Source organism: Rutilus rutilus (genome assembly GCF_951802725.1).
Source record: "Rutilus rutilus genome assembly, chromosome: 13".
NCBI lineage: Eukaryota > Metazoa > Chordata > Actinopteri > Cypriniformes > Leuciscidae > Rutilus > Rutilus rutilus.
Window position 1 is genome coordinate 4794299 of NC_140218.1, and position 11609 is coordinate 4805907.

An 11609-nucleotide genomic window follows, 5' to 3' on the forward strand; every position below is an offset into this window, starting at 1 on the left:
TTTTCACAGCAATTCTGCATGTTTATTAATGAACGGATCGTTTTAAAATATTCCCGGTCGACTGACATTTGTTAAGTCATCTGCTTTAAACATCACAGTCCTCATGATAACTTTCGTTAACTTTACATTAAGTAGGCTAAATCCACTTAAAAAGCTAATTGACAGCAATGCCATAGAAATATACAGAGCGACCGCAAAAACGTAAGTTATAGAGCACTAATTACGTTTATATATGATTCAGGTTTGGGATTTAGAATATGAAATGCTTGAAATGTTGAACCTGCCATGGGGACTGAGTGTGGACGGAGGAGCTGAACACGCAGCGCCGGATGAAGCTCAATGAAACCTCTATTGCAGGTATGATAAATAATGATGATGTATGTGGGATGATAGAGTAGGGTTCAACAAGGAAATATAGTTAATGGTCCATTTGTGAAAGAAGAAAGAGGAAATAGTTTTAAACTTCAGACTTATCACCCAAGGTTAATTTGCCATCCAGCACAGCACAGTAGGTGGCGGTAATGCTCCTTTGGAGTTAATCGCCATTAAACAAGAAGAAGAAGAAGAAAAACGGAAGTTAAAAGACAATATTCTAAAGATGGCAGCGCCCTCGTTTCTCTGGCGCATAAGGTCTATAATGATCCACTGATTATTTGGCACATGTTGTCAGTTCATTTTAGAGCCTTTGTTGTGGCAGAAGGGTTCATGTAAGAACCATCGTCCTTTTTGAACCTTATAAGATGGTCTGTAAAAAAAAAAAGTATTTTGTTATTAGGCCCTTGCTTTGCTGTTAGCCCCTGAACATACAAGAATGGAACTTTTAAATGTGTACACATTCAAAGCACTTGATCATTAAAGATGCTCCATTATTGTTGTTCACCTGTTAGTTTAAAAATACTTTGCACAATTATAAGCAAAACTACAGCCCTGAAAAAGATGTCCTTTCAGGGTGATAAATGCTATTTTTTTTATAGAAAAGTCAATAAATTATAATTCAGTAAACAATAATCAAAAACCAATTTCTGTAAATTGCAAAGTGAACTACAAACCTTTGCTCTTATCATACATGGTTAAAACCCCTTACCTGTCAGGGATCACTGGTGATCCCAGATTATTTTAGTTCAAAATATGTTTGAGTTTATATATCTCAATATTAATAACAGTCTGGTTAATTTTGAGTCTTGAACTATAAACTCTCAAGTGTTGGCTTTCTAAATGTATGTGTGTTATGTTTCTATTCAGAATTACATGAGCAGTAACCTTTTTATTTTGGGCATTTCATGTATGCAGCACTTGCCAAAATTGGGGGTGATGGGGAAGGGGTTAAACATGGCTCAGCCCCGGCACATAGGCCTAAGCCTGCTCGCTTGTGTCCAGATGTGTCTGTTTGCAGTCTGGAAATTGTCACATAAAATTTGATGAAAGTGATGATTTTGAAAACACATTTATGACAATAAATGAAAGATTTTTGAAATGGCATGTCTATTTTGTCTCGGCGGAAGTGAGATGAGGACAATCGGAACACGGCCGTCTTCTTGTTCAGCTGCTTAATCTCGTTGTCAGTCGGCCATGATCGCGCACCGCTCGCGCAGGCCATGCGCATGTAGGCTATACAGAACTCCGACACGGATAAATGTACGCAGCAATATATAATCAATGTTCCTGGGAGATCCGTAGTTGCGCGGGATGTGGAAGCGCGCAAAAGTTCCAACCTTTTACTGTCTTGGAAAAAAAAACTCCCGCTGCTGCAGATGATCAATAATAAATAATAAATCTCAATTTAACCACTGTATATATTTATATATGTATATTTTTTTTACATAGTTTTCTTTTTTCTTTTCTTTTTTTGATACAGATATAGGCCTAATCTATTGAAACGTTGGGCTATTAATTAATTACTCTTGGATTCTTCTAGCAAAAATGACATCCAAGAAGTAGTAATATATCAATAATAATAATTATTATTATCATTTTTATTATGCATAACAATAATACTGTTCTGATTAGCCTACTATTTTTTTTATATTAATAGTAGGCTAATAACATGCATATCCTACCTATTATTATTATTATTATTATTATTATTAAAAGTTTTGAAAATTGTAACAATGTATTTGTTTCCACAAAAAAAATCAGAACACAAATGTATAGCCACTTTAATTGTACCAATACTAAATGATAACAATTCATTAATAATTGAATTAGGCTACATGTTTACGTAAATCACAAAATCTTCAATGGTCTGTGCAAAAAACAAACAAACAAACAAACCCGTTTAAACCGTTACTTTGTTGCGCTGATGGACTACTAGAGGATCGACGGGAAATATTTTAGGTAAAGTCACAAATAAAATGTCAAAATAACTATAAACCGAATATCTGCGATAATATAATGAGTGTAGTGTGTCATAATAAGGTTTGAGCTCATTTTGTGACTCTTCTATCGACAGTAAGATCGCAAAATTGATTGGATTCAGAACATTGAAAAAAGGCAAGAACAATTTGTGATTTATATTTGTTTTGTTTGTTTTTACCTCTACCTCCTCATTTTTATTTTAGTAATAATATAGTAATAAAAGGTATTTTTAGTTGGCTTACGGATATAAGGCCTATTATAATCTTTTAAATTATTTACATCAGTGGTTCTTAACTAAAATTAATTACTAATTCTAGCTCATTAACGTTATTCAGTTTCATTTTAATTTCTAGTTAAAATAAAGAAATATATAAAACTAAACTGAAGATTTTAATCAAACTCCCTATAGTGTTATTTTTGCGCAATTGTTCAGGGAAAATTACTCCATAGCGCCATCTAACGTACAACCAGTATAACCGTTTTGAACGCAGAAAACTTAACAGTATAACGTTATACATGTATATAATTGGTTGTATTACAACTTTTTTAGGGATAGTTCACCCAGAAATCAACATTCTGTCATCAGTTACTCAAATTGTCTAACCTATATAATTTTCTTTGTTCTGATGGACACTAAGAAAGACATTTTGACGAATATTTGTAAACCAAGCAGATCTGGGGAACCATTGACTTCCATAGTAGGGGGAAAAAAAAATACTATGGAAGTGAACGGTGCCCCAGATCTATTAAAATTCTTCAAAGTCAGCAGAACAAAGAAATTATACAAGTTATACAGGTTTAGAAATAAGAGTAACTGATGACAGAATGTTCATTTTTGGGTGAACCAAAAACCTTTATGCACTGTTCGATTTCTGGTTTCAGCCTGTATGGTCCGGGGCAAATTGACCCTAATTTGATTCAATACAATTCCAAAAGATCATGCTATGAAAAAACAAAAACACAATCATGTACAAATAATTAACTTTTAATATCAATGCTTTTCACACATTACAAAGAATAAATATATAAATTTATGATTTATAAAAATGCTTTGAAAATTGACAGTCTCCGATGCCAAAAAAAAGAAAAAGAGATTAAAATCAGTACAAACATAACAGGCTTGCAGAACCACTGCTATATATCTCATTGACATTATTCTACCCATATTAGATTCTGATCATGATTAATTGTTTATCCCCATATTAAGAAAATGTATGTGATAACACATTGTTCTCTAAATTTTAACACCATCTTTTCTGTAAACAAGGATGAGCACAGAGGAGATTCAGTGGACAATCCAAGATGTGGCTAATTGGTGGACTGCAAACAGTTTCCAGGAATTCATCCGTACATTTCAAGGTTAATCTGACAGAAATGCCCACTCTCTTCAACTGTCCACTATATGCAGCAAACAAACATTCTCCCTAATTAAACAGATTCGTCATATTGGCCTTTACCATCAAAATGAACCAAAATTTGAATTCACATGCGGATTGAAAACCAACAAAACCTTCAGTTCCTACAGATCACATATTTATCGCAAACATAGAGACCTTCTTTCATTGGTCAGTGAAGAAGAGGAAGCTTGTGATGATGATGAACATTGTAACTCAGAGGAACATACAGAGGACTTTCATGATCTTGAAGAGGAGTTACCTAACACTAATGTGGAGGATACTGCTAACTGCAGAGAGTTTACAACAGAAGGTTTACTGCCAAACCTCAAGCGCAATCTTTGTCTCTTCATTTTGAAATTAAGAGAGAAGCATTGTATTGCAGCCACAGTTCAGTTCAGTATTGTGGAGAGCCTGCAAGTCATCTTTCAGGAGTTCACCACTCATTATGCTGAGATTATAAGATTTCATCTTCAACAACAACATCAAATTGACACTGATGCTGATGACAACTTATCTGAACTACTTAATCAGCAAAATATGTTTGATGAATGCCTTCGACAGATCAGTAGTGAATGGATGCTTGAGCACTATTGTGAAGATGAACTTGAATACATTGCACCTGTACACAAACAGAACGACATGGTGCGCATTTCCAGTACATACCTCTCAAGGCTCTGCTGAGAAAGATTGCTCATGATGAGGATGTGTGGGCAATGCTTAACCAAGAGAAAACACCCAAACATCAGGATGTTATGGAGGACTACACTGATGGAGACCAGTTCAAAAGTTGTGAGCTTTCTTCCTTATCCAATGTACGTCTACATTTCTACATCCATGAATTTGAGATCGTCAACCCTTTAGGCTCTAAAAGGGGGAAACATAAACTGACAGCTGTGTATTTTAAACTCGGAAACATTGATAAGAAATGTACATCAAAACTTGAGAATATTTACCTTTCATCATTAATCAGACATCGGTATATTGAAGAAGATCTTACCAACTATAAGAATCTGTTTCAGCCTTTGATTGAAGAAGTGGCATCTCTTGAGACAGAGGGAGTGACTCTGTCATGTAATGGGGAAAGCAGAAGATTCTGTGGCACAGTAGTCACCATCTCAGCGGACAATCTTTCAGCTCGCTCTCTGATTGGGCTGAAAATACATTTTTCACATGGGAGAATATGTCGTTTTTGCATGGCCACAAAAGAAGACATCACTACCAAATTCAAAGAAGAGGACTTTACTCTAAGAGACAGTGCTAATGACAGATACCACCTGCAGGCTGTCTGTGAAAATCCTGATAATGGGTCCGTTTATGGTGTGCGGAGAGAGTGCTGTTTCTCATCACTTAACTATGCTCCTACAGTCATAACTCACATGTTTCCACCTGATGTGATGCATGATATCTTGCAGGGAGTTATTCCTAATGCTCTCAGATGGATTCTTCATCAGTTAATCAAGGATAAACACTTCTCCCTAGATCAACTGAACAATGAAATTGACAATTTTTCATATTCTGTGAATGATAAAACATCTAAGCCACAAATCTTGACGGAAAGAATGTTGCGAAGCAGAGGTCAAATCTCTGGTAAAGCTTCAGAAACCTGGACATTGTTTCGACTACTACCACTAATGGTCGGATCTTATGTACCTCCAAACATGTATTGGAACTTCTACATCTTACTGTGTGAAGTGGTAGATTTGATCACGGCCCCAGTGGTTAGAAGATCGTGGATACCCTATCTTGAGGAGTTTTTGGTAACATTTCATGAGCTTTTCCCTGGTGGTGTCATTCCAAAAATGCATTTTTTTAGTGCACTATCCTTCACTTATGCTGAAATATGGGCCATTAATTCATTTGTCTTGTATGCGTTTTGAGGCAAAACATCAATATTTCAAGAAAATGTCCACTGTGGTTTGCAACTTCAAGAACATCACCAAATCACTTGCTAGAAGGCATCAGCTGAGACAATGCTGGGAGCAAGCTGAGAAGAAAAGCATTGGATATGAAGTGTGCCATGCCTCAGGAGCTTGTGATGTCCACTCAAACACCCTGCCTTCTTTAGTTTTGGCCACACTGGAATCACAGATTGGAAGACCTCTGTCAAATGAAGTCCTACAAAAAACAAATTCCATCACAGTTAACAATACAGCTTATAAAACTGGAGAATGCAAAGTGATTGACGCTGTACACACTGAAGAGATTCCACTTTTTCTCAAGATCAAAGCAATATATGGACACAGTGGTTCGTGGTGCATGTTTGGAAAAACACTCTCTCCAGTCCATTCAAATTTGACAGTCATCTCCATGCATACAAAGTTGCCGAAACATCTTGGTGTGCCCTTGAAGTAGGGAAAGAGTTAGCTTTCCATGGACTGGACACTTATAAAAACCTGGAAGGAACTCTTTTGATCCCCTTGCGGCATCGGATTACTAAACATTAGGATGTGTGTGTGCATTTATACACAATTCTTAATGCAGTTTGGTGGAAAACGTCAAAGGCCTACTGACTCTTGTTGTTTTCACAGAGAATGAAATTGATGGGGACACTTTTGTAAACCTAACTGAAAATATGATATCAAAAATATTTCCGAAAATGAAGGATCAAGTTAAATTTATAAGATTACGGCAAAGCCTAAAGACTGAGATGCCACACACACCAATCTTGAGTAAGTATAAGTACTTTTTTGCACTTATATAAATAAAGGAGATTGCTAGGAGCTAGGTATGTAATCCTTTTCAGATACGTAGCCAAACAAATGATTGTTAATAATTGATTTTTTTTAACACTTTTTGTAAGGACTTGAAATATTAAAACCACAGATCAGAATCTTGCGATGGCCAGTGTTACACTCACTTATACTGACACCTACTGGCGTGCATCCGTGCAGCATCATGCAAAAATAACGCTTTACAGTAACGGGCGTGACTGTTAAAATGTTATTCGTAGTGACCCATGATAGATTTATTTAGTGTTTTTCATAGAATGGGCAGTTTGTGACTTGAACAACATAAAGTAGCACTGACATTACAAAACATTCAGTGGCACATGCCATCAAATCAAATAACACTTTAATTGATTTTTAAAATATTACAAAATTAGGCTATTTATTTCGGATTTTGTGTATCGATTAATCTAATTAATAGCGTATCAGATCATGCTGGTTAGACTGAATAATGAAAGTAAACACTTACAGTCTGCGTTGGCGCACGCAGTGGAATTTGCCACAGGCCTACAATCCCAACGTAATCCAGTCACATAACATCGACCGCCCATACAATATCAGTCTGAAACATTCTGTGCACTCTATGCCCTACAGTGGGATGAACATATTACACTTTGACTCAATTATTTACAATAACGCGCACCACATTATTTTCTACCTTCTTTATGGTGCCGTATCAAATCTCACGTTAGTTTCTCCAGAGAAAGTCTAATGAGGGGAGAAGTGCCACTCAATAAACTTCCGGTTGCAGTTCCACTCTTGTTCCACATGAGGGCGCTCACATGACGAGTGCAGAATGAATAGAGGTCTATGGAGCTATACCGCTCAAAATCCACTTTTCTTAGGATATAATTTTTTGTCTAGTAATTTGAATGTTGTTTTCGAAAGGGGATGCAAAGAAATTACACATTGCTGGGTGTTAGATTATTTGGAGTCACTTATTTGCTTTAAAAAGTCTTTCAAAATCTGACGTCATTAGCAGAATGCTAGCGTGTTATGGGCAACAACAACTCAACCTGTAAGAAATCGAAAAGAAATAAGTACTTGTTCATTCAACTTTCGATCTATAACCCATGTTGAACTTGCAAAACCTACAATTAAATCTTAGATTTCTCAACGGCAATCGGGTGAGGGAGACACATTTAGCCGTCTAGCCCCATTGACTCCCATTCATTTTGCACTCGTGGCGAGCGCCCCCAGTGGAACTCTGGTGGAACTACAACCAATAGGACTTAATAGGGCGTTGGAGTGAACAGGCCTTCCGTAGACGGGCTTTGGTTTCTCCTAACCCGCGAGATTAAACCACGCCTACTGGGCATACGCAACACTTGAACAGAATGCTGTATAAGAGTCGTCTTTCTCAAAAAATAAAAATAAAATAAAAATTAGTCTCCTCTCCGGTGTTGTGAGTTGTGACAAACATACAAAATAACACTTCTCTGATTCACTTCTTTTTCTACAGGACTTCATTTGGTATTTCACATGGGGAAATCTCAACACAGACCTTTGCTCAAACAGTGTGGCCTGCAAATTATCAGCTACCAAAATTTCCTATGGCAATACAAAAAAAAACTTGATGAGGAGAGCAGAGATTTTTGTTCTTCAACAGGACGGAGCAAATGGAGATCAAAAATAATTCAAACACTGTTTGATCAGATGTGCACTTATACATGGTAATTATATAGCATAATTAATAGCATAATTTTAGAGCATGCCGGAGGACACATTTTTTCTCTGTTTTTTTTTTCAGGTATCCAACAAGTGAACAATACAACAAGGTGTGTTCAGCCCTTGTTACTAAATACCAATTCTTGAGAGACAGGACAGGAAGGGGATATGTAAGAACATGACAAAGAGTTTTTCAATTTCTTAAAACCTTTAATACTTCCTTGATATTGTTATCTTGAAGGTTAAACGTGTTTAATTAATATTTTTCAATTTAAGGAGTCATGGCATGAGATGCTTAAGAACAAATTCAAGAAAGAAAGATCACCCTTGGTTGACACTGAAGAGATAAATAAAGTTCGCAGCAGATTCGGGAAAGTAAAGAACCAGATGACTTCTCAGAGCATCCAACAGACAAGTGTCACCAATAAGGTAACTAATAAAGAAATAAGTATGCCAAATCATACTACACCTTAATGGATATTTACAGTGATAGATGTCTTTATTTCTTTTTTTTAGACTCAGGATCTATCTGTTATCCAAGACATGCACCAAAAGAGACAAAGGTCTGAAGAGGTAAGAGTCACAAATAGAATAATCTTCAGGATTTAAGATATGTTACTTAAGAATAATATACCTATAAGTATGTTTTTTGTGGAAAGAGTGAATCAGGAGAAGATGAATACAGCATAGGGATCCACTTGGAGAAAATGAGAACAGAATGCTTGAAGAGGACACCAAATATCCGACTTTTACAGGACTGCATGGCACGGACAAGGAATGAGAGGGAAGACTATGTGAAACATCACTCCACAAAAGAAATACTATCACGATATCCAGCCCTTAAAATCCCCTCAATTGTGAGTAGACTTCAAAGCAATGAACATTTGCACATTTGAACATTTTTGTTAATATTTGTTTTCCCCTTAACAGCTTGTATTAGAGTTTGAAAGCATACTTGATGCAAACATTGAAAAGAACATTCTGAAAAATCTTGCCCTGGTGGCACAGAAAGTTATTAATGAGTGCCACAGAAGAGAAGTCGGGGGGGATATTTGTGCTGAGTTGGCTGAAGCGGGAAAAAAACCCATATTGAATTGGCACACAAAGGTAATATATATAAATGAAAATGTAATCAATTTGATTTTAGTAAATACAATTTTGCAATTAACACTAAACTACCCATATTTTCACAATTTTACATTTAAGGTCTCTCAATGGCTGCTGCTGTCCTGCTGCTTCCACTTTTATTCAAAGAGAGTCCAAGATCTCTATATATTATCAATGAGGTATAGTATACTTAAACTAAAAAAATAGTTTTTTATGCCCCATCTCGTTGAATGTGTGCAGGTCCCACTATAGAGTGGTGCAGGTATGACGTCAAAACCCCACACCCTGGTTCCCTCCAGATTATATGACATTTATAATGGGGGTTTTCAATGTATTAGTAAAATAAAGCCTGTGATGAACATCATTTGACAACATTTTGTCACCCATACCGAAAACGTGAATTTTGAAGCAATTTTTATTTTTGGAAAAGTATGTTTCTAATAATTATATAAGACAATGTGCATATGCAGTTTACAGTGTAAAACAAAATGTCAAAGTATCATCAAGTTATGTTAGCACAGGCTTTATTTTGCTCATATATTGAAAGCTCCCATTATAAAACCCCACTGGAAACTTTCAAAGGAGCCCGTGACAAATGACTCTTCTGTGTTCTGATGTCATTCTGATGCACCACTCGACATCAGCAGCAACATCGAGGGAGTAAATGATGGGAGCATTTTGGGGGAACTTTTCCTGTAATGGTGTCCTATACATTTGTGTATAATTTAAATTTATAATTACATTTTCCCACTGAGATCCACTTCTAATAGTATTCTTGCAACCAAAACATTCATTATTAGCTTTATGACTATATTTAGACTAGAACATCCTAATATTCAGCTAATTTCTCCAGTTATGATGTCACAAAGTCACAGATTTCTGAATGACCAATTCTTTTTTTTTACTTTTTGAAAATGTTTGAAAAAAATTATAATCATAAATGGTATTTTAACTGCTATACAGTATATCATTATACCTTATAGTATTATCCTTTCTTTGTTTAGGAACCCCGTGAACCCAACCCTGTGCTGTACATAAAGGGACGTGCCTTGGTTGAAGAGTCTCTCCTAGAAATATTGATGGAAGGGGAGAAGGTGTGTGAAGTGGATGATCTGACCATGGCTCTTGTTGTTCTGATGGCAATACACTTCATCTTCAACACTGAGTATGCTGCAAAGATGAGAAACACCCTGAAATTTGTTGCCATAACGCAGAAACCAAAATACCACCCACAGTGATTAAAATGGCCAATTTCTTGTTTGAATGAATGTGTGTGTGTGTGTGTGTGTGTGTGTGTGTGTGTGTGTGTGTGTGTGTGTGTGTGTGTGTGTGTGTGTATATGAGTAAATACATGATGTAAATACATGGAATGGGTTGCTGTGAACATTATATTTTTTCCCATAATATTCTGAATATAATTTAAATAATAATAATAATAATAATAATAATAATATAATATAAAATATATCACCCAGAGATTAAATAGCCAATTTTGGCTAATTCAATATATTGTATGAGTGTGTGGGTGTGTAAATACATGATGTAAATACATTAAATGGGTTAATGATATTTATTGTGAATATATTCAGTTGCATTCTGTTAGTTTTTTTCATGAAATGTAATATTCTATATTCTCTATATTCTATTCCAGTTTTAATAAGTCTTCATTTGTACTTTCTGTCCTGTGTTCAAATTTGTATGCCTATATTAAATAAATATTTCAAGAAGAATAATAGGTTGTGTCTGTGTTGTGAAATGGGATTGAAGTAGAAATGTATAATAATAATAATAATAATAATACATATATATACATACCAAAAGTGTGTCTAAAAAGGTTCCAAATGGAACCCAGGCGGTTCATTAATGCACCCTTAAGTAAAGGTTCCAATTAGAACCCTTTCAAAAAGGTTAAAAAATGAACCTTAAGGTTCCCCTACAGTTGCAATTTCCAGGAACCTCAAAAGGTTCATTTTTGAACCTTTTCTTCTCAGAGTGCATGTGTTCATTCTTCTGTCTGGATTTTTGAGTCGCCAGATGTCAACTAAACCAACACGGGTTCATACATTCCTGATTTCACAGCCAGTTTCATTGCTTCTTGATGACCATCGATCCAAATCCTCATCAAACACACTATTGAGATCACCTCCCCATACTATTGTTGCTAAGAGAAATTTAGTTTTGACTTGTTTTAATTTAATTTCTATATTTTTGAAAAATGTTTCATTAAGCTGTGCATTATTGGTGGCATATGAATTCACAAGAGTGTAATGAGTTTGATCCATGTTAACATGCAATATTATCATTCTTCCCAAACTATGGATTTCGTGGCTAAGACCCTGAGCTTTGAGTTCTCCTG

The 11609-nt window shown here is 35.7% G+C and overlaps 1 protein-coding gene across 1 annotated transcript; it reads left to right on the plus strand.

The window, feature by feature from the left end:
• The first annotated feature begins 7653 nt into the window (after window positions 1–7653).
• Window positions 7654–10424, plus strand: LOC311302571 (sterile alpha motif domain-containing protein 3-like). The gene is made up of 8 exons (XM_084428560.1): window positions 7654–8151; window positions 8229–8316; window positions 8423–8575; window positions 8663–8719; window positions 8806–9003; window positions 9077–9253; window positions 9353–9432; window positions 10258–10424. The coding sequence occupies exons 1-8, from the start codon at window positions 7961–7963 to the stop codon at window positions 10289–10291; spliced, it is 978 nt and encodes a 325-aa protein (XP_084284686.1). The 5' UTR covers window positions 7654–7960; the 3' UTR covers window positions 10292–10424.
• Window positions 10425–11609: the final 1185 nt, after the last annotated feature.